The sequence below is a fragment of the Limulus polyphemus genome, unplaced genomic scaffold (assembly GCF_000517525.1).
Source record: "Limulus polyphemus unplaced genomic scaffold, Limulus_polyphemus-2.1.2 Scaffold6259, whole genome shotgun sequence".
Lineage (NCBI taxonomy): Eukaryota > Metazoa > Arthropoda > Merostomata > Xiphosura > Limulidae > Limulus > Limulus polyphemus.
Genome location: NW_013671869.1, coordinates 1 through 24,280, shown reverse-complemented (window position 1 = coordinate 24,280; position 24,280 = coordinate 1). Strand labels below are relative to the sequence as shown.

The following is a 24,280-nucleotide window of genomic DNA, read 5'->3' as shown; positions in this document are numbered from 1 at the left end:
ACAGAGTAAACAGAAAAGATATCAGTTTTTTAGACATTTCTTCGTACAGAGTAAACAGAAAAGATGACAGTTTTTTAGACATTTCTTCGGGCAGAGTAAACAGAAAAGATACAAATTTTTAGACATTTCTTCGTGCAGAGTAAACAGAAAAGATGACAGTTTTTTTAGACATTTCTTCGTGCAGAGTAAACAGAAAAGATAACAGTTTTAAGTTATTTGAAGAATGAATTTACATTTACATTTTACAATGTTTGACAGTAATATATGATACAGTTGCTTTTTTTTTTCATGAATTATGTTTCATTTTGACGTCTTGTGATAGTTGAATATGATACGGTTAGAACGTGACTAACTACCACAGGTTTAACTGTAATTTTATCATTAAAAATATTTAATCAATAAAATATCTAAATATAAGTTTTAGTGACGATTCGTGAATAAGTGCATTTTTAAGTGGAGGAATCTCTTCAGAATGAACGAAGGTACTTGTCGTGTTGTTGTTTTCATTGATGGAGGCACGTACTGCGACATTTTTTTTTTTAAATAACAAATGTTATGGCGTAACTTAACCTTAGTTTATCACTTCAATATTAGGCCCGGTATGGCCAGGTGGTTAAGGAGCTCGTCTCGCAATCTGCGGGTTGCGGGTTTGAATCCCCATCCTATCAAACATGCTCGCCCTTTCAGCCGTGGGGGCGTGATAATTGTACGGTCAATCCCACTATTCGTTGGTACAGAGTAGCCCAGGGGTTGACGGTGGGTGGTGATGACTAGCTGACTTCCACTGTCTTACACTGCTGAATTAGGGACGACTAGTGCAGATATAGCCCTCGTGAATCCTGCATCACTTTTGGTATCAGACACCTCTGTATTATAAGGAAAACTAGACCATGTTAACTTATCTCATGTTCAGTCGCACGCATATGTAGAGAGCATCACCAGGCGTCTTTAGGACGATGGTTTTCTCCTGTGGCTGACTCTGAATTTTCATATTCTGGTGAGCCAGGTTCGATACCACAAAATATTCCCCACACAATTTCAGCTGTGGTTGCATTATAAGAGTGACAGTCAATCCTTTAGCGGTGATGACAGGGTGCTGTTGACTAATTGCCTCCTCCCCCCCGGGCAGTTGTTCTAATTGAAGAATGACAGTTGATAGCTATTTATAACTTTGCCATAAGTACCAATAAAATATAATTGTGATGCATTTCCCAGTTTCATAGTTTTCACGCTTTTCTATGCAAAATACACTGAATTCTGACGTCCAAGAAATCAGTAGCAACAAAAATAAATCAAGGTATTCTTTTCTTATATCCTATAATGTTGGCTGTTTCTAACCTTTCGTAATTGTTGCTTTGCCGATTCGGTAACTAAAGTTATCAAAAGTTAATACTAACTAATAATGAAATATTTCTTCACAAAAGAAGTAATATTTATCCCATAAATATTGAGATAACGTATTTGATCACCCAAGTGTCACAGCGTAATTATTAATCATGCATTTCATATGTAAACTAAACCCTTAAAGCAGCGGTTCTTTTAAGTTCCAACCTAATTTCAGACATCCCGAATCTGCACAACACCATCTGTTCGAAAGTGTATTTCGACCGGCTTATTCAACTTTTTTTTCTTTTCTATCCCCCCCCCCCCCAATTCACGACCCCACCAGAGCCTGTCGCGACTATAGTTTTGGGAACTACTGCCTTAAAGCATTGGAAGAAACCAGAGTTCGTTTTATATGAATAAGGAGATATATAAGCAACTTTTGTTTCATAACGTGATCGACTGTAGTTGTTGTCTATTGTTTGTTCACTACGTCAAGATTAATATGGTTGGTTGTAAATAGGACGACGTACCCTTGCATCTCAACGGGGAACCCCCATATTAAGTGAACACATCATCTGCTGTGTGGGCGTGGCATATGGTGTAATAGCTGTTTGCTTTTAACTAAGTCAGGATGTTGATTTTATTTCTAAAAGCTTGAGTCAAAGTAAAGAGGGTATAATAGTATCTCAGTCACATGGCATCTAGTGTTGATGAGGACTTGGTAAAGAGTATTTTTTATCAATTTTATATTAGTAATTTACATATCAAATTAGGTTACAGATTAATAACTATTATTTATTTATTTTAAGTTCTACTAGAATCAAATACTCTTGTTTGGCATTGAATTTGTCAATGACCCTCTTATGCTTCATAGAAGTTCCAGTGTATTAATCAAGCTCCCTCATTATCCCAACTACTTTTTCTATAGCTACCTCAAGGTGGTTTATACCTCCCAAAACCTGTTAAGACACCCACCAATGTTACATGAGTGCATGTGCCAAGATTGGTTTGGCTAGTTTATGGGTGGGATCTGAATCCAGTTTGAAACATGGAGGTTCCAGGATTTCAAGGGGGGGGGGAGATAGGAGCACAAAGTTATGACTGGGTGACCTTTTGAGTGTGTTTTACCCCCCTTCTGGATAGGGGGGCTGTGCCATCTAGATAAGGACAACCCTGGGCCACCTTGTATCTGCCTGTCAAGTTTGGTCACACTAACTCCAAATTTTGGGAGAGTTTGCAGACAAACAAAAGGGTTCGCACAATGTCAATTAACATGGTATTATTATTTACTTTTATTTGAATTAAATTTACGCATCCTTCAGAAAAACTGGAACCAGGAAACTAGCCTTATTGTTCCTGGAGTGGACAAAGCAACAACAGCATCAGTGAGAGAAGACTGCATTAGTAATTCTAAGAACTTAAGAGTGAACGTAAATATTTGTTTACTGCAATAGATGAATTAAAGTCTTGTTTAAAATGAAAGCTTCTGGTTTCTTCAAACTTTCAAGATGTCTCCTTTGACCAAGGATGATAATAGCTACTTCACAACAAAATTTAGGTTTATCAACATCCTGGCAACTTACAAGAACTCTTTCATATAAAGTTGGAACAGGGATAACCTGAAGTAGCTTTACTTGAGTATTTTTTTTCAGTATCTACTTCATAAAAAGTATTTATAGTTTCAAATACTTTTACTCCAGTACCTTTCATTTTATACATTTCATTGATGTTCTCAAAAAATCAAATTTGTGGCAGGCAATCAAAATGCAGAGCATGCGTGGGAACTTAGATCATCCAATCGTGTGCATTGCTTACATCAGCAGGCTGGCCAAGTCACAAGCATCACTTTATTCCCTCGGTTGCTCGCTCGTGTGTGCAGGATGTCCAACTCTGACATCATTTTTCTTGAAGATAATGACGATCTTTGGCCATATCTTCATAAACTGTTCAAGTTTAAATGCATTGTGAATAATTCTGTGTCCTTATATTGTCTGCTGTGTTTTGTTTCCAGACCTTCTGGCCCACAACATACATTTAGGGTTTGATGAGTGTACTTTTACTTTTGTTACTTGAGTACTTATTCAGCAGATACTTTTTACTCTAACTTGAGTAGATTTCAGGATGGATACTTGCACTTGAATAACATATTTTAGTAATTTTTACACCCCTCTGGTTAGCATTGTGTTGTACTATGGATCCCAGGTTCTATACTTCTGGTTCGTGCTCTGTTTTTGCCCAAACAAAAAAGAACATGCTCTGTCCTTTGAAGTCATAGGTGCATTATAAGAGTAACAGTCATGTCCCACTATTTGATTAGAGTCCCACTATTTGATTAGAGTTGTCTGAGTTGGCACTGGGTGGTGTTTACTAGCTCCATTTCCTCTGTCACTTCAAAATTAGGAATGGCTGGTGTAAATAACCTTCAATTAGCTTTGTGCAAAATTCAAAAAGCAAAAAATTAATGACTTGGATGGTTATATATGTCTAAATCTCAGTTTTTCTTTTATTATTTTCTGTTTTGGACTGGTCAGTATTGAACTGATATCATTATCATCGAGATAAAAGTGACAAATATTACATTAATTGGTATGAAGCTCTTTTAGTGTCATGTTTGTTTTTAGATATACACATAAACAATGACCTGAATCACTTAAATATTGCGTATTACTTGTCATATCAACATGAAATTATTTTTTAGAGTTAACTACCTGAAATAGTTTAAAGATGATTTGTCTCTTCAGTTTGGACTGAAAGAAGTACCAAGTAAGATAATTATTTGTGTATTTATTTCCAAAATTTGTAAATTAATGTGCAACATTTATAAATTTTTTAAATTGATTATAAAGTTATTGGTTTTATTGCAAATCTATTTCTATTTTGATGAAATCCTTTGACAGAATGACATTCAGTTCTATTCTTTCACTCTTTAGTGCTGAAAAACATTAATGTACAGATAACTGCATGTTTGATTATACTTGTGTGTTTTATAATATAAATTTTAACCATTTACAATATGCATTGTTTAGTTAGGTACATCTATATAATACATGATTTATATTGTTGATTGTAAACATGTGTGATGTTTATTGTTTAAGTCAGATACATGTATGTGTTACATAGTTTACTCCATCAACTGTAACCACATATGATGTGTATTGTTTTCCTAGATACAGTTTTCATTAATTTCATTATTAGAGGGTTTACTGATAGAATCATGCAATTCATTAGCAGTCAGAATGATATTACATCTTTTTTTCAATGGATTTGATTTGACAGCAAATTAAAATTGTATATCGAGGTCTCAGATCTATTTGAAGACATTGGGTGTTGCCACATGGAGGTCACCAATACCTCTCGAAAAGTGGCATTTAGGGCAAGAATTTATAACATGGTGAATTGTTTAGTCCACAATCACATGGGGTGTCTTTAATCTGCCATTTGTGTAGCTGGTAGCCTCACCTTGCTTGTCTGGTGCAGATCCAATTCAGGACCTCCAGTGTCTGACACTGGAGATCAAATCCTGGAACCTCTTTCGATGGGTCTCTGATAAGGTACAGGTTTGTAATGTCACTGTGGATCCATTAATCTGTTCAACAAGTTATGGGAGATTGACTCTGAGATAGAAGGTCAGCAAGGTTTGAGTCGGGTACAGGGAGGGTTCTGCAAGTCCTCATTGATTGGGATAGCAGGACTTGATTAAACATAAAAAAACGACTTCTACTTTTTCCAACAAATATACATTTGTACAATATTAAACCCTAATGTCATTTCCTTTCATGTAGGTCCTCATTTGTTCTATCCAAATACCTCTTTACGGCAGAAAAACGACTTCTTATAATATGGGTCTGATAATAAAAGTCCATTTATATGCCACACTTTCTTACATACTTTTTACTGATGTCTCCTTACCAGAATAAATCCCATTTCTCGGTAGTCATTACTGTAACCATAATATAAAACTGCACAATGGATAACACAGATAATAAAATATCTTGGTCACTGTCAAATCCATTGATCCACCATCAGTTCATTGTGATCAGAAGATTATTAAAAACTATGAGCAATTTATATCCTTCATCATCTCCACCGATACATTTATGCATGCTATGCATAATCTCCACCGATACATTTATGCATGCTAGACATTATCTCCACCGATACATTTATGCATGCTAGGCATAATCTCCACCTATACATTTATGTATGCTAGGCATAATCTCCACCTATACATTTATGCATGCTAGGCATAATCTCCACCTATACATTTATGCATGCTAGGCATAATCTTCACCGATACATTTATGCACACTAGGCATCATCTCCACCCATATATTTATGCACGCTAGGCATCATCTCCACCCATATATTTATGCATGCAAGGCATCATCTCCACCCATATATTTATGCGTGCTAGGCATCATCTCCACCCATATATTTATGCATGCTAGGCATCATCTCCACCTGTTTATTTATGCATGCTAGGCATCATCTCCACCCATATGTTTAGGTCAGTTAGGGTAATGAAAAAAAACCCTTCCATGGATGATAAAGGGTTAAAATGAAAAATACCAGTGATGTTATCCCAGTGTTGCAAAAACATTGTGGCTAAAAGTGGTCTTGAAAATATCATGACCAGCTACTGCAAGTTACTATGATTTCTTGGTCATAAAAAATAACATGCCTAGCTACTGCTGGTTATCATAATTTATTTTTGGCCTTGAAAAATATCATTCTTAGCTACTTCCAGCTAAAATAATTTCTTGGTCTTGAAAAGAGCATGCCAGGCTAATGCCAGCTAAAATCATTTCTTGATCGTGACAAATAGCATGCCCATCCATTGCCAGTTTTCATTAGTTCTTCAATATATTGTGTTTCTTGTCAAAATGTTGTACATTTGCTGTTATGTTAAACTTATATTAAAGTTTTTTTCATTACCCATTCAAGCCATCTCCAAGCATTATTAGTCTCAAAGTGGGTTCCTCATCATCAAATTTTAATAGCCAATACAAGAGCAACCAGTCTTCTATAAATAATTCAGCAAGCTTACATGCTCAGAAAGTTAATAACAAAGAACAAGATGTAAAATAAAACCTAATGAAAAATGTATTTTTCTTACAGGTCATAGTGTTGGTTCCACTTTGGATCTAGTGTGTTCTTGATGGTGTCTGTTGAGTGGCACTGACCTGATCCATCAACACTGACCTTGCAGAAAGGATCTGGAAGTCCTAACATACAACAACAAATGTATATACTTGTTAAAAAATTATATCATTATGCATTTGCCAGTTTCCTATGAAAAATAATAAAAGAAATTTTAATTCTTAAAAAGGAGGCATATCTGAAGCAGAATTAACAAGTTTCTACAAGATTTAACAAATACATATATTAAATATAATGTGTGTGTGGAGGGAACCATACTGACTATTTGAAGTCATCTTTACCTCTATTTTAAAAATCAATAAAATATTCTATTCACTGAACTGAAGAGGTCAAAAATATACTTCACAAATTAGAAATGTATTAAAAGTTTAGTTCGAGAAACCTAGCAAGTTTTTTAATGGCTTAAAATTAAGTTATTCTAAGTATACAATGACGAACCATATGTACTCAGGATTATACAGTAGGAGATGCTATTAAAGTAAATACTTGTGGTTTTGTCATCATCAGGTACAAGTAATTTACACTGACACGGATATATATATATACAGTATTGAATAAAGAAGTCACATGACCGGATCTGTTGCGAAACTTAGAAGAGGTATCTAGGCATCCCGGGGTGTTGGTTTAGAGTAGGGTTGTTTTGTTCAATTAAGATGGATTCCTTGATTTTTCGTTTGTTCATGTTTAAGCTTAAGACTATGTTTATATTAATCAAATCACTACAAGGATGATTCTGAACAATTAAACTTGTAACATATAATTACAAAGAATTAATAGTATCTCAGAACAACACAGTATCTCTTTAAAATTCTAACAAGAAACATTTGTTTGTTTTTAAATTTCACACAAAACTACTCGAGGGCTATTTGCAATAGCCCTCCATAATTTTAATGTAATAGGTTAGAGAGAAGGTGACCGACTGTCTCACTATGACACCCCCACGGCTGAAAGGGCGAGTATGTTTGGTGATGGGATTTGAACCCGTGACCTGCAGATTGTGAGTAGAGAACCCTAACCACCATGCATTACAAGAAACAATTAATAAACTAACAATTTTTTTTTATTATTCCTGTAAACTCCCAGTGGAGCATAGGGCCGTAACAACACCTCACCAACGGAAGGTGTTGTTGCAGTTTCTTGCAGCAGGTTGGTTTTTATGGGGTGGAGTTGCTAGCCCCGCACCCAACCCTCCTCCTTTCTCATCCTGGACTTTGGACCAGGCAAAGGCGGAGGTTGGCATGTTTGGTGTGACGGGGATTTTAAACCCGCGACCCTCAGATTATGAGTCGAGAATAAACCAACAATATGAAATAGTATTGTACAGATCTAGAGTATAACTCCAAAAATATTACCTGGAAAATTAACTATGTTTTTATAACAAAGGTAATTGTCTTCCTAAGTTAGTATCTAAGATCCAGGAAGCAAGGAAGAACAGTGATTCATATTTGTGTTTTTGCTCGTAAAGAAAACATCTTGTTTTTTAATAATAGGACAGTATGACAAATTTTGAATTTAAAGTCAGGATTGTGTAAGTAAAAACACAATGTTCAAATAATGTAATATATTGCCTACATCTCACTTATACATTTGATACATACTATCAAACATTGAATATTTAAGGAACAACATTATGGGCAATCAAACAAGTAATTGTACACACTCTTCGAAGGGTAAATATCACTGTATACAGGATGTCGATAGTAAACACATGCTATTGTTCAGAATCGGTCAGTATCACAGTTCTTACCTTGTCATTTTTAATGCATTTCAGAGCTGTTCTCATACTTTTCATAATACTTGTCATATTTGCCAATTCCAGTAGAATCTGCACATAAGCCTAAGAATGAACAATCTCTGCACCTCACATTTAGTGATTTAAATCCTAGAGAAAATGGGAAAGCAGATATATACTCATACAATAAATGTGTTAGTTCTGTTTTAACATGGTATACAAGCAAATTTCTAATATATTACATGCATGTTTAGTACCCCCTTTAAAAAAATTGACTTTATAATTATATAACAGCCTATCTTTTTTCTACTTCAAACAAAATTACCATTTAATATTTTGAGCCACGACTCATAGAATGACTCTGAGGTTTTTTTCAAATACAAACTTTTAGCTCATAGCTCCATCATCTCTTGACTGATTTGAGATCTAATTACAGTTCTGGACTCAGAAAATCAAACTATTTCAACCGATATATTTGACCATGCCCAAGGTCACATAGATTAATTTACTCTAATTTTGCCTAAAAGAATTTCAATTCGAGGGTAGGCTGGTAGAGATCCTGATGAGTAATAAAATCGAATCGGGTATTTGCACACCCCTTGCTTGGTATTGCTGATGCACAAAAATATAGCTAATAAAAAGTCTCATATATTAATTTACTAATAATTAATTTAATAGTTTTGTTAGTTGGAGGGAGCTGCAAGTTATTGATGATGTAATGATACCTTAAGTACACTGCCTAGAAAGTTCTAAGATTTGATGTCAATTTTTGTTTTAGTACAATATAAATATGAGATAGTTATGAAGACTATTATTTTTTGAGATAGCATGTGATTCTGTCAGTGTGTTTTTGTTACAGCCATGAAGTTACACAAGTAAGTTCAATATTTTACAATGGTCCTAGTCGTGTACAGAGTGATTTAAACATAAATTGTAACATTGGCCTACAACAATTTATGACAGTGTACAAGTGTTCAAGCTTGTAGAGACATTAAAGGAGTAAATAAACTAATCTGTAATTATTACTTGGACTGGGTCCTTAATTATTTTCACCAGATAATTTAAAAGATCATGTCACAACAATATACTAATAAGGTAACTTCAGAAAACCTCAAACAGCAACCGTAAATGCAAGGCTGAGAAAAGTATTGTTCATTTTATAAAAAATGGGGTATGTTTTGAAATGGTCTCTTGCAATTTTAAGCATTTTGAAAGATTAATGTAAGCTTCAAGTACTAGAAAATGGGGATCATTGAAAAAGTTCTTAATTCTTTATTTATTGCCTTAGACTTGCACCCATGCTATAAAATCTTTTAACAAATATTGTGACACTAATACTTAAATAAATTCTCATATTAGAAAATCACAGACTATATGTTATATCATTACATCACAAATGTTGTTTTCAGAAGTTATACTTGAAATAACACTCTTTACTAAAATTCTAAGTTTTTAGAAATTTTCATTTAAATTGATATTTCCAAACAAATAACTTCTCAATATTCTTATCCCCACAAGGAACTAATGCTTTTCTATTGCAAAGTTATATATACATATATCACAGAAAATCAGTTATTTACATTTTATCTATATATTTCAAAGGTTTACAATGAAGTTCAGGATAGTTTTTATGATTCTAAATAAATTCACATTCTTAAGCATGTCTAAATCAAAACTCATTGTGCAAGTTACTGTATGGCTTAAAACTCTGGTCTCTTGTTCCATAAGTTTTCTGAGCTACATAACAAAATTTGTAAAAAAAAAACACCAAGGCTTATAGTATAAAGTACCAGTTTAGTCTAATATAATAATACTAATAGTACTCTTACTTAAAATTTCAAGATATGATTGCAAGTTAAGCATAGAATTATACTCAGAGTTTAATTTTAAGCTTAAGTGTGCTTTTATTATTACATAGTGACCCGACATTGAAAATAATAGATATTTTACAGAAGTAATATATATTATTGTAGTCAAAGTTAAATTTTAAAAACTACAAACCTAAATTTAAAATCAAAGTACCATCTTCACGTTCTTCAAATCCTTATAGCAGCGCCCTCTCATACTACTAGATGCTATCTGTGACCTAGAATAGTTTATAACTAGAGAACGAGAGTATTTAATTACGTCAAAGTGTACAACACGGAAACTCGGAAATAGTTCATTTAGAGTTGTGACGTGCGAGGAAGTCATAGGCCTGTATGGTGAGTTATTTCGTGTGCATAAGCTACTGTTCTTATCCCAAATATGTTAGAACTTGGCTGAAAAAAGTAAATATGCAAAACAACAGTTTGCTACTACTTAAAAGCGATTTAACCTTTAAGTTTGGATTGGAGTGTCAAACTTTAGGAGCCAAATTTTGCATACTACTTGCTTTCAGTTTAATAGTTATTAGTGGTAATACTGTTTGAAATATTATAATTTATAGTATTAGTATTGAAACTTAGATTCATTATGGATACTCTGCCTAAACAACCTATCAAAGTATTAGTATTACTGCACTACTAGTACTACCATTACTAACAGTAACACTATATATATCTCGAATTTTTGGCAAACTTCTTCAACAAATTCAACTTCAATATTTAACTTGGACTTAGTTAACTATCGCCAGGATTGGAGTGATTATATTATATATATAATATAGCATATATATATATATATACATAAATGTTTACTTAAGTACAAAGCAATTATTTTATCTGGTTAATCTGAATTTGAGGACATGTTGTGCTATGTATAATTTATTGCTACGGGGTTTTAAAAATAATTTAGAAATAGAAAGCAACTTGGGGCTGTATGGGAAACTGTTGTAAACTTTAAGTTTAACTGTTAGTGTTAATTATAGTAGGCTAGGCAAGTGCAAGGAAGTCCACTTGTGTTAACATATCTTGGATCACATATTTAATAGATGAGAACTCACTTGCAAAGTTGCAGAAGAAAAGGATGTTCTTAGCAAGTGCCAGTAGATAAGTCACACAAGTCATCGTAACACTTAAGAACAACAAGGAGCTTCTTGGTCCATCATGGTTGTCCCATCCAGTAAATTAAACTAAAGAATAAAACACTGAAAAACAACCTTTGACATTTAAATATTATGCAAGCTTATTCTTAAATTTACTGTATGCACCACATCTGAAGGCAACCAATTCCAAAGGTTAGAAAAGTGAAACGGTCTTAGCTGAAGATGACTCTTACCCTACCAAAATTTATATTTGTATTCCCTAGTCCTACCATTCTCACGATTTGAATATGGAAGGGATAATGCTTCTGCACTATCATTTCCATTAACAATCATAAACACCTCAATCAGTTCCATTAACAGTCATAAACACCTCAATCAGTTCCATTAACAATAGTAAACACCTCAATCAGTTCCATTAACAATCATAAACACCTCAATCAGTTCCATTAACAATCATAAACACCTCAATCAGTTCCATTAACAATCATAAACACCTCAATCAGTTCCACTAACAATCTTGAACATCTCAATCAGATCCACTTTAACTGTTCTTTTTTCAAGAGAAAATAATTTTAGAGGTCTTAACCTATCCTCATACGAGAAATTTTCTGTCCCAGGTATTTTCCTAGGTGCCCGACTTTAAACTTTTTCCAACAATTCAGTGTCCTTCTTATGGAAAGAAACACAAGATTGAGTACTATACTCCAAATGAGGCATAACCAGTGACCAATACAATGAAATTATAACCTATTCAGTATTTTTCTAAACACAACCTGAACTGTCAAAAATAAAAAGTTGTTATAGTAAGGACATGGCAAATAAATGTTAATTTGTTATTTAGCACAGTTTTTCTCCATGAAACAGACTTACTATATGTCTGTAGAACAAATTTGGAATCGACTATTTGCTTGACAGTGTTTTAAGCAGATCTTTAAAGCTACTATTTGTTGACTATAGCAATTAAAATTTTAAAATAAATATCAAGTTATCATCACTCTATACTTGGGGGGGGGGGGGGTTGAAGTGTTAAAAGAATTGTTCATTTAATGGAAACTATAATTCTACCTGAGGAAGACCAAATTTGTAGTCGTTTTTTGTTTATTAAGTGGAGCAGTTATTAGATTATTGAGTAAAAAATTGTTTTTATTTCAATAACTGATATAATGAAATGTTAGGTTATGTACCCAGGTTTATTAGATTAATATTTGGTCTAATGAAACAGTATGTACCCAAGTTTTTAGATTAATATTTGGTCTAATGAAACGGTATATTATGTACCCAAGTTTTTAGATTAATATTTGATCTAATGAAACAGTATGTACCCAAGTTTTTAGATTAATTTTTGATCTAATGAAACGGTATATTATGTACCCAAGTTTTTAGACTAATACTTGATCTAATGAAATGGTATATTATGTACCCAAGTTTTTAAATTAATGTTTGATCTAATGAAATAGTACATTATGTAACCAGGTTTATTTGATTAATATTTAGTCTAATGAAGTAATATGTTTCTTTTTTATTTTCCAGAATAAAAATGTTCTTGTTTGATTGGATGACAAATATTCTGAATTTCCTAGGTAAGTTTTCATTTATATTTCCTTTCAGAAAGTAGTTTAGTTTTTGGGTTTATCAAATATTGATTTGTTTATAATAACCATTTGTTCAGTTTACGTGTAGGAAACTTTATACTTGGCACTGCACTTAACTTGTATTCTCAGGACAGAGTTACGAATCATGTTTAAGTGTACATGGTACAGTTATTCAGTGTTTTTGCACATAAACAAGTTATGTTTGACTGGAGATCGTGGTGTTACTCGTTACCTTAGTATCCTAAGCAATGCTAGATTACTTTCTTGTATTTTGTGTAGCTGTTCTGTGTCTTTTCAAGCATAGGATTTTCCTCAATCTTCTCTTTAAAATGAAGCTATTATAGTTTATGATATAATACGTGTAGAAGTGTTAATGGTATCTAAAGTTTTCCAATTTTTATCCTTTTCAAATCTGGATTTCCTGTTGAATAAGTAACAGATGGGTGTAAAATAATCTGGCTTCTAATAAATAATTTCATTATTGTGAAGCTGTTTCAATGGTTTTGAAATGTTGCGTCTTGTAGTATATTATTTTTTTAGTAGTGCTGTCTGATAATCACTTAATTCCAATACATCACCGTTTATACTTGCATGCATGTTACAGTGTAGCCCCGTTACAACGTGATCGTTGAGGTCCATAAAATGTCATCGTGAAACAAGTGGGGTCGTGCTAAATCAGGATTTTGTAAAGATACACTTAAAATATTAAAAGTTATTAGTATATAAGCTATAATGAGGTTATGGCTACGAGGTCGGTCCCAGGGACTGAGCCCGTGTCGAAAGAGTTAATGACCCATCGCGTTATATCCAAATTCGCAATTAATCGGGGCACGTAAAATCGGGGTTTCACTGTAATAATTTTAATTATGTTAAAATTATTGAAGAATTTTGCTTTACATAAAATTTTAGTGGCTAGACATACTTATAAGTTTTTTTTTCCTATAATGATTTTTTATTTTTATTACACTTTATTGTGGTTTGTACAAAAAATAAATGGTTAAAATTAATATTTACTGCCCACAGCTTACTGAATTACTCTCTTGCATTATTATGAGTCAGTGAACTATGTTTTCGTTGTAACTGTTCTCGACTGAATGTCTGTGGGGTAAAGAAGAACATACTTTTGTTCCTCATCCTCAACTGGATTTTTCTAACCTGCTTTATTATTTCCTTCAGTTTATGTTTTCCACACAAAAATATAATAGTGCTGTTTAAGTTTTATTAAAATTATCCAAACAGTTAATAATTTCATTATTACTCACAGAACTGAAATGCTTATGTTACCAAGGTGATGGTGGTGTTCCGTTACCAAGGTGATGGTGGTGTTCCGTTACCAAGGTGATTTGGACTGCTTCTCTTCAAAATATGTGCACATAAAACAAGGAGAGAATCTATATAAGGCTCTTCATATCATAAGCATATTTAAAGAAACAAAGTCAGACTAGGTCTATTGAATACGTTCCATAATTAAGGCACCTTTACCTGACTAGTTATTGAACATCAAATGGGTTTGTTGTGGACATATACATTTTATTATGTTTTGTTAAATTCATAAGTCTGTTTACAAAATGTTCACTTGAAGATTGATTGATTCTGCATGAAATGATGTCAGATTCCATTTGGTGACTTTGGAATTATTGCGATTTTTCAGTAAAACTCAGTATCGTGGCACCATTCTAAAGAAAAACTGCATCACTAAAGTTTTACAGGTTGATTTAGTCAACTCTAAAGTTCTATGATGAGAGAAATGTCCAGGTTATTCTAGATAATCAACGGTTCACCTTTCCTACTTCACTATTCAAACCTATCTTTATAAGGAGAGTAAGACCACCAATATTCTAAACCAGTGTAACCAATCATAGCTCACAGTTTACATGCTCACAATCATTCGTTTGAAATCTCCAAAATATTTGAGAAACTCAAGGAATGATCTCTGAGGAACAAAATAAACTACTGGAACTGATGTAACTCTGAAATGATTTTATTTAAACACGCTAACTGCTAAACCCATAGCGAGTTTTAATAATCCCCAACCTAAAAACAAAAGCTTAGATTTAAATACACACATAAAACCAAAAATACACTATATGAAGTTTCTTTAAAGCAGATTATCTATGAAAACATTATTTCAGAGTAGCCTATAAGGCAGTGATGAAGATGGCTGATAACAGAATAATATACAATCAGAAACTATACTTACAACGGGTTAGTCTACTTTTATCTCACTAATTAGAAGTTAAGTTTGAGCTATTGCACACAGTGAAAATTAAAAATTATTGTATAAAAATCCTGGAAAATGTTTCAAGAAATTGTGAATGATCAATAAAAAAGCAGATATCCTAAATAGAATAAATAGTAAAATCAAAACAACTAACTGGAGATATTGAAAAAAGATACAGACACAAGGTTTAACATTTTGTTGGCATCATTGGGTAAATTGGTAAAAATACACGTGTGATGTTTGAATGATATAAATGGAGGGAGACTCCAGGTTATTATTAAACTGTTTGAGGAAAATATTTTTAAAAATTCTCAATCTTCACTTGTCTATCTCGCGTGTCGTGTCTTGGCTTCTATTTTTGCTTTTCAGAATTTTAACATCAAAAAATAGGTGATGAGTCTTTCAACCAGTTAGAAACACAAACTACACATAATTTCAAGAAAGAATTTAAAATTTTAACCTCCTACCTTCTTGATTTGCTGAAATATCAATAAATTTGTCAAAATTATAAGAGAAGCCATTCTTATATTTTCATGCATTTAATGTCAGTTATCTAAATCACAGCTACTTGTTTGTTGGATGTTTTTATAACCAATAGAAAGAGAATGTTATGATGTACAAATATATTAAGACCAGTTAAAGGTGGTAGTTTTCAAGAAAAACTTGATGTGTGTTGAGTGAGGTCCTAGCAGTAACAGAATTTTTTTTTAAACCTATTTATAGCTAAATTAGAAAGCCAGATAAATTACAGAGGTTTCGAGACATTCTGTTCTAGTGCTTGATAGATAGGTAACTAAAATGTAAAAGTGAAAAACTTGTATTAGGTAACAAAAATAAAAATAAACTTGATCGGTTTTTTTACTTTATTTCTGGGGGAGAAGCGGGTATGGGTTATTGCTGTGATTTATTGCTTTTCACAGAGTAATAAACCGGCAATAAAACATTAACAATTAAAAGAAAACAAATGTGAAAAGATTAACAGTTGAAATTGGGAAGATGATTAAATTGAAGATCGGGTAACAAATGATGCATTTGAAGGAGAAGAAAAACGGTATTGTTTATTTTATTTTTAACTTTTTATTTCATTGTACATTGGTGAATTTTGCTGCAGTTACTGTTAAAGTAGAAAAATAACGGATAAAATATAAATTTTTTACCAAAATATTTGCTTAGGAGGTTCTAGAAATATGAAAAACTGTAAAATGTATATAAGCATTTCTATCCTTAATACAAAAATTTAATAAGTTATTCTTAACGTGAAAAATCACCATTTATTCAGACTGACTCTGTAAAGGCTTCATAAATTGACCGAAAAATATTTTGAAATACTTCATTAAAAAACTACCAATCCAAACAAGAAATTTGGTAAGTTCATCCAACAGAATGCATACAGGTAGTCGTAACTAATTTATTAATTTAGAATTAATCACTTATTTTGAACCCAGGGCTATGGAAGAAAAGTGGAAAGCTGCTCTTTCTTGGTTTGGACAATTCTGGTAAAACAACATTACTGCACATGCTCAAGGATGACAGGATGGCTCAGCACGTGCCAACCCTTCATCCAAGTAAGTGTTCATGTATCAATGGTGTAATTCAAATTTTCAGGATGGCTCAGCACATGACAACCCTTCATCCAAGTAAGTGTTCACGTATCAATGCCATAATTCAAATATTCAGGATGGTTCAGCACATGACAACCCTTCATCCAAGTAAGTGTTCATGTATCAATGCCATAATTCAAAGGTTCAGGATGGTTCAGCACATGACAACCCTTATCCAAGTAAGTGTTCACGTATCAATGCCATAATTCAAATATTCAGGATGGCTAAGCACATGACAACCCTTCATCCAAGTAAGAGTTCACGTATCAATGCCATAATTCAAATATTCAGGATGGTTCAGCACATTACAACCGTTCATCCAAGTAAGTGTTCATGTATCGATGCCATAATTCAAATATTCAGGATGGCTAAGCACATGACAACCATTCATCCAAGTAAGTGTTCATGTATCAATGCCGTGATTCAAATTTTGTGAAGATGATTGGTACAAGATGTGTTTATCATGCACGAACAATAAAATTGACTTTAAAGAAACTGTTAAAACACTAAATTTTTTTCTTCCCTTAATTTCTTAAATGATCTCCTCTAACCACAATGTCCACAGTGAACGTAAAAAAAAGGGATTTTGAAATTTTAAAATATATTCTTTAATGTGATATCGTCTGTACCGTAATGATGGGATAGAAATACTTTAGACAAAATATTTTTATGTTGACGTATGTATCTTACGTTAACATGACAAAATCAGACTACGAAAATATTAATATTCACTTGTTTTTATCGTGATTTTAATAAAGTTGTCATCCATTATGCTTTCAGCATCTGAAGAATTAAGCATAGGAAATATGAAATTTACAACATTTGATTTGGGAGGCCATCACCAAGGTAATACATTTTATCTTCAGTTTTTTATTCAGATATTGTTGTATCTAAGTTCTATTATCTTTATATTGTTTGCTTTTGTGTGACTGATAATTCACAAATAATGCAGTTAGCATATCAGTTTTGCTTATGGTAGAATAGTTAGCACACATATTCTCCTAAAGAAGAATAGTCAGCTATTCAAAAGTGCTCAAGTTTCGGGCCGTTTTTTAAATTTAAGTGTTGTTAATGAATACTGCTTTCATGAATAGCAAAATATTATCAGAAGTTAATTTTCTACCATATTGGAAGCCATGTTAGGGTTAGCAGTGAAGAACACTAAGTGTTAGGGTTAGCAGTGAAGAACACTCTAAGTGTTAGGGTTAGCAGTGAAGAACACTCTAAGTTGGATGTATAAGGGGACAAGTGTTCGTTCAGACTATTATTTAAATTTGGTGCATTTTCATGTTTTTATACTCTATCTACATACTTACCCATTTTCTTACAAAAGTGTTTTTGTTACACATATGGGGTGCTGGTTGATTGTGGATTTTGGAGCTGGATTTGAATCCATGAGATACTACAATTTATTCAGCACAGTTTAAACAATAGGTGTTTTTTAAGAGTGACAGTCAATCAAGGTGTTGCTAACTTGTCAGTAATTAGGGATGTTGTCAGATAGCCTTAGTTGCTTTGCCATAAATACAAAACTGTGAATGTGTTACAAGTACAGTGATATTAAACCTATCTCGTATGTTACGTGTAGTGGTGCATTATTAATAACAAGTGTTAGTCAAGGTTACACACACACACACACAGTTTACAAGCTGTTTATGTGAGACATTTACATCTGCTGAGTATGACAGACAGTTTTCAGTTATTTCTCAAGGTATGAAATCTTCCATAAGTATAAATCTCCCTGTACTTTATATTGTAAACGTATATTGTAAACTGGCATAAGTTTTATACTGTTTTTGCTTTATTTTGAAATCATGGGCAGTTTTTTATGAAATCAGAGTCAAAGCAGTAAGAAGTATTTTGATTGGTCACTGAAGCACTTTGTTAAGAAAAGAAAAATTACAGGTGTTTTTTTGTTGTTTTTTTAGCACCACCTAGGCTTAATTTTAAAAACTTTATAGAAAATATTAATATATTTAACATATACTGGGAAGGATATGATTGTGTTTTATGACACAATTGAAGAATATATGGTGTGATTTTTGTCAACTTGAACAAGGAAGAAAACGCTAGCTAGTTTATTCGGACAGGGGATGAGTGTAGAAGTAAGGAGCACAGTATGTATATTTACACAGAAAGCTGAAATTGAACTTATTACAAGTTTCATAATCTGTATATTAATTTCTCTTGTGTACCACAGTTGGAAAATCCCTGATGTAGGTAATTGTGCATTGTTTGGTATGTGATAAACAATGTGTCACATGCTATCTTATAAATTACTGAGTTTTGATTATTAATTTTTCTGTATCAAAACAGTTGCCTTTTTATGTATTCCTTCATTGCTGTTAAGTGTTGAATTGTTAAAATAAATTCTGTGGGATCGTTGCTGCATATTTTCGTGACTTCTGTTTTTGTGAATGTATGGATTATGCATGTATTGGGAACATGAATATATGGATTATGTATTGGGAACATGAATATATGGATTATGTATGTATTGGGAACATGAATACATGGATTATGTATGTATTGGGAACATGAATGTATGGATTATATATGTATTGGGAACATGAATATATGGATTAATTCATGTTCCCAATACATACATACATAATCCATATTTGGGAACATGAATATATGGATTATGTATATATTGGGAACATGAATATATGGTTTATTGATTAAATATCCTGCTGTGAGAATGGTCTACAAGAAATTATCCAAATTTTGGATAATCAGATTTTCAACATCTGGACTAATAAGGGTTTAACGTATTACATGTAGTCTTGGCTCAGATTATTTTGTCTGCTGAGAGTTTAGAATTTATGTATATCATTTCTCCTTCTTTGTGTTTTGCAGCCAGAAGAGTTTGGAGAGATTACTTTCCCGCTGTTGATGCAATCGTTTTTCTAATTGATGCATTTGACAGAGAAAGGTTTTCGGAATCAAAAGTGGAACTGAATGTAAGTGATCTTGTTGTGATTTGATTTTACCATTTACAGAATCAACTCAACAAAAAATACATCTTAGGGTTAAATAAGTTCAGTTCATCAATAAAAACGAAAATTGTTAAAATATATTTGGTTCTGAACTCTTCTTGGACTGACTGGATGTTTAAAGCTGGTTGTAATTTATAAAAGGCACATGTTTGAAATCTGTACACTGCCGAGGGGAAATGAACCCCCTGATTTTAGTGTTGTAAGTCTGTAGATTTACCACTGTCCTACTGGGGGACTGCTCTAAAGAATATTTAAAGTTTTAGTATACATTTTTTTCATTTAGTTACAAGTCTTTAAAAATATTTAGTTTCATCAAGCTTCAAAACGTAAAATACTCTGAAAGTAAAAAACTATCAGAACTTTTTTGTTGCACTTGGGATCATGTTGATATTTGAAGGATGGACTTTCTATTCCATTGATTCTTTTGGGATTGGGGGATGACTCACAGACCTATTAAGAATCAAAACAAGATGTTCAGTTTATAATCTTACATAATTTGGCCACATCCAATCTAATGATTTGATAAAATTGCATGTTTTACCAGTTTTCAAAAACACCCAATTTTCATCAAAATAATCAAGATTCGACTCTCACTGTTGCTACAAATTTTAAGATTATAAAATATGTAGTGTTCATTTAATTTCATAACTTTCTGAACTCTAGGTCCAAATAACTGTGCTAATATCTGAAACAATAACCCCTAAATGTATTATGACTCTCGGACTATCTAGTCACTCGTGCTTCTTAGTTTACAACCTATCTTATATACAGTACGTACAAATTTGGGTCGCTTGTGTTGTTGCTCGTGGATGGGATGAGGACACCTCAAAAGATGGACACGAATAATTACCAGTGATCATGTCCAGTAGTGGAACACTGGAATATCAGCATGGTCAGTAGTTAATAACATTCCTAGTGAGCACATCCCTGCTAAATCTGACACAATACAATTATAGTATAGCGATATATTATCCGTTATGACAATAAGTTGACAACCAGGGCCGATAACGGTATAGCGATATTTAATTCATTATAATGCTGATTTTATTGCCTATTAAGAATTAATATATTCAATAGTTTGTAAGCTGTTTATTTATATATATATATACAGTATAATAAAGTGATATTTAGGTGAGCTTTATTTTTTAAAAAAGGCCAAATTGATAAAATTCAGTATTTTTTTCTAATCAGTAAGTAGTAAAATTAACAATAATGTGACTTGTACTTACTCTTTTTTGCATATTTTGAGTTCTTAACCTTCAAAAGCTGTCATAAAACACAACATGATCTTGAAAGATTCAATATTAGTAAACAGTCACATTTCAAATAAAGTGGTTTTGACAGTTACAAGTTACAATACATTTTTAAATCATGGTAATTTTATAGCATTGACAAATTACATTATTGTGTAGTACCATACAAAAATGTTTTAGTTGAGAAAGAAATACACTGCACTATCATTACAACATCTAAAATAAGGACTTTATAAGGGAGAGCAAAAATGTCTGAAACTGTCTTGTACAAAAAAATATATGTTGAATTTTGCACTGATACTTCACCTTAAAAGTAGCATTCTTGAACACCTGCCGTAAAAGATATATGTTGAATTTTACACTGATACTTCACCTTAAAAGTAGCATTCGGAAACACCTGCCGTAAAAATATATGTTGAATTTTACACTGATACTTCACCTTAAAAGTAGCATTCTGAAACACCTGCCGTAAAACATATATGTTGAATTTTACACAGATACTTCACCTTAAAAGTAGCATTCATGAAACACCTGCCGTAAAAGTTATATGTTGAATTGTACACTGATACTTCACCTTAAAAGTAGCATACGTGAAACACCTGCCGTAAATGTAGGCCCGTTCATTATTATGTATATATAAGTGATTTAAAAATAGTGTGAGATATACTCAAGAGTATGTCCTAGTATAAAGAAGTGTAACATCATTCACATCTGTATGTGAGAAATGTAACATCATGCACATCTGTATGCTGTCGACTGTTTGGTTTTCTTGTCCTTGGCCAAACATTACCCAGTGGTTAGTGTGCCAGACTGTAGGTGTGAGGTTCTGTGGCTTGCATCCTGTAACTGACAGTTAAAACCCACTATTCAAATAGAGTAGCCCAAGAATTGATTGTGGGTGGTATTGACTTACTGCTTTTCCTCTAGTCTGAGGCCCGGTATGGCCTGGTGATTAAGAAGCTTGATTCGTGATCTGAGGGTCACGGGTTTTAATCTCTGTCACCAAATGTACTTGCCCTTTCAGCCTTTGGAGGTGTTCTAATGTGATGGTCAATCCCACTATTCATTGCTAATAGAGCAGCCCAAGCGTTGGTGGTGGGTGGTGTTAACTAGCTGCCTTCCCTCTGGTCTGTGACTGCAAAATTAGGGACGACTAGCTCATGTAGCTTTTTTTGGGAAATTGAAACCAAACCTCAAAGGGCTAGTGCAAAAAAACCTTTATAGTATCTTTACACAAAACGCAGAGCATGGTGTGTTGTCCTTCTTGCATGTTTAATTTTTTACAGCTAATTTTACTTCATCTATAAACTTAGTTGTATTTCTCTTTGGATGTATATTTATTTCATGTCAGTTAATTCTGTTGAAATTAATATAACACTTGCTTGTCTTTCCATGTTGTATTAAACATCAACCATAAGAAAAACATTAATGAAAAGGAGAATTTAATTCTAGTCTCAAGATAAATGCACCTGTGTAATCTGTTTGTTTTACAATTTTTGTACACGGGGACCATCTGTACAGAGCCATCCATAATTTTGAATTGATAGACTAGAGGAAAAGCAGCTAGTCAACAGCATCCATTATCAACCATTTGTCTGCTCTTGTCTGATTGAAGAGTTGTATTTGACTGTCACTTTTGTGGCATATCCAACCGTATAGGATGTCTGAGGGAAGCCCGTAAGGCAAAATATTTTGGGGCCACGTCCACAACCATGCAGCCATGAGGTGTTTCCACTTGCCCGTGACTTACAGACGTATCACAAATCATGCGTCCATCCTTGTCCATCCTTTTTTCTCATACTGTAGATTTTTAATGATTCGGAATATCGTACATGATACTCAACGGTTGTGTGGTTGAAGATTTTTTAAATGACTAGATTTACAACATTCAACCAATTAAATATCATGATGATGTTTTTCTGGCCAAATTGAAATACAAAATTTATAAATATTTACATTATAAAACAACATATATATATTTAAAAACTTGCTCCCATGATTTGCGGAATGAAATACAAGCTATTGTACAACACTTACGGGTGTTTTTAATTGGATTTGATCGGAGGAAACAAGATATTAAAGTTTATCTATGTCAGTTGAAAAGTTTTCTTGATGATGTATTGCCAAAGATTTTTTCTTTCATCTTCTATTTGTAGAAGTAATTTTAGGAAACGGGTCCTAATCAAGATTGAGGGGGGATAAAAATAATCTCCTGACATTGCATTCAAAGAAACTTAAACGTTTACGATTTCTTATTTGTTCTCGAAAAATATAACTTTGTGAAAACTATTTGGACAAGGAATGGTACGTGACGATCTGTGGATCTCGAGCTATTCTGAATATGAGGTTTTCAGCACTGTTGTGAAATGGATCTCATTAGATTAGATAATTCGTACAGGTTTTTGTATTTTAGCTTTCTAGATCTATTATGTCATGAAATTTAGATTATTAACTTCTGCCCCCCCCAGTGGCACAGCGGTATGTCTGCGGACTTACAACGCTAAAAACCGGGTTTCGATACCCGTGGTGGGCAGAGCACAGATAGTTCATTTAGCTTTGTGCTTAACTTCAAAACAACAACAACAACAACTGTTTATTAACTTCTACCAGAACAGTTACTAAACATCTTAATGTTCCTCACTGAATGTAAGAGCCATAAGAACAGTCAGCTTGTCGTAGACGTAGCTATCTTTATGTATATTTTCTTCTTGAACTGTATACCATGTAAAATAAACTATGCACATCTCTCTTGATATTGCCCAGAGTTTGTTAACAGACGAACAGTTAGCCAATTGTCCTGTGCTTGTTTTGGGAAATAAAATTGATAAACCCGGAGCAGCTAGTGAAGATGAGCTGAGAGCTTATTTTGGACTGTTTGGACTGACAACAGGAAAGGTAATTATTTTTTCATCTGCTGTGTAGTATTAAACAATTTGCTTGTTTGTATTTGGGTTAAGAATGGACAGGGTTTTCATGTTTATTTTTAAATTGATGCCTTAATAGAGTTGGTGTGTAGATAACCATACATTCATTTTATGGTATAGTTACCTGATTTAATATACTTACATGCTAAGGGTTCCATATTATAGTTTCACAATTTCATCAACTGAAAGCATTCTGTTACATTTATGAAACATTTTACTTGCGATTTTTGTTGAAAACGAGTTTGTTTAGTAGCAAAACATAAATTTAATTACACTTTCTCACTTCTTGCATCAAATTGTGTTTTACTTAATCTTACTGGAATGCAATAATAAAGTTAAACCTTTTCTAAAAACCCCACCATCACCACACACTTTTTTTTGCATACAAATCACTTGCTGGTTTGGTTCTTTGTGTTTGTTCCATATTATGTAATTTTCCATATAGTATAACCAAGCCAGCATTTCTGTTGGTCCACTTTAGATTAATTGTGTGTGTGTTGGATTATG

General features: G+C 33.0%; 2 protein-coding genes across 2 annotated transcripts in view; one reads left to right on the top strand and one right to left on the bottom strand.

Annotated features, from left to right (window-relative positions):
• The window catches only part of LOC106473541 (28S ribosomal protein S24, mitochondrial-like), a 16,614-nt gene extending 6,314 nt beyond the window's left edge, over positions 1 to 10,300 (bottom strand). The window contains exons 1-2 of the mRNA XM_013934221.2: positions 10,220 to 10,300; positions 8,234 to 8,368 (exon numbers count right to left, since the gene is read on the bottom strand). Coding sequence (XP_013789675.1) covers positions 8,234 to 8,290 — 57 coding nt within the window. The 5' untranslated portion in view covers positions 8,291 to 8,368; positions 10,220 to 10,300. The remainder of the gene's footprint in view (positions 1 to 8,233; positions 8,369 to 10,219) is intronic.
• Positions 10,301 to 10,504: 204 nt separating this feature from the next.
• Positions 10,505 to 23,744, top strand: LOC106473538 (GTP-binding protein SAR1b-like; the record flags this gene model as incomplete). The annotated part of the gene is made up of 6 exons (XM_022401956.1): positions 10,505 to 10,615; positions 12,714 to 12,763; positions 16,442 to 16,561; positions 17,378 to 17,443; positions 19,457 to 19,560; positions 23,613 to 23,744. Coding segments are annotated over exons 2-6 (465 nt in total), but the record flags the coding sequence as incomplete, so codon positions are not given.
• Between the last annotated feature and the right edge of the window lie 536 nt (positions 23,745 to 24,280).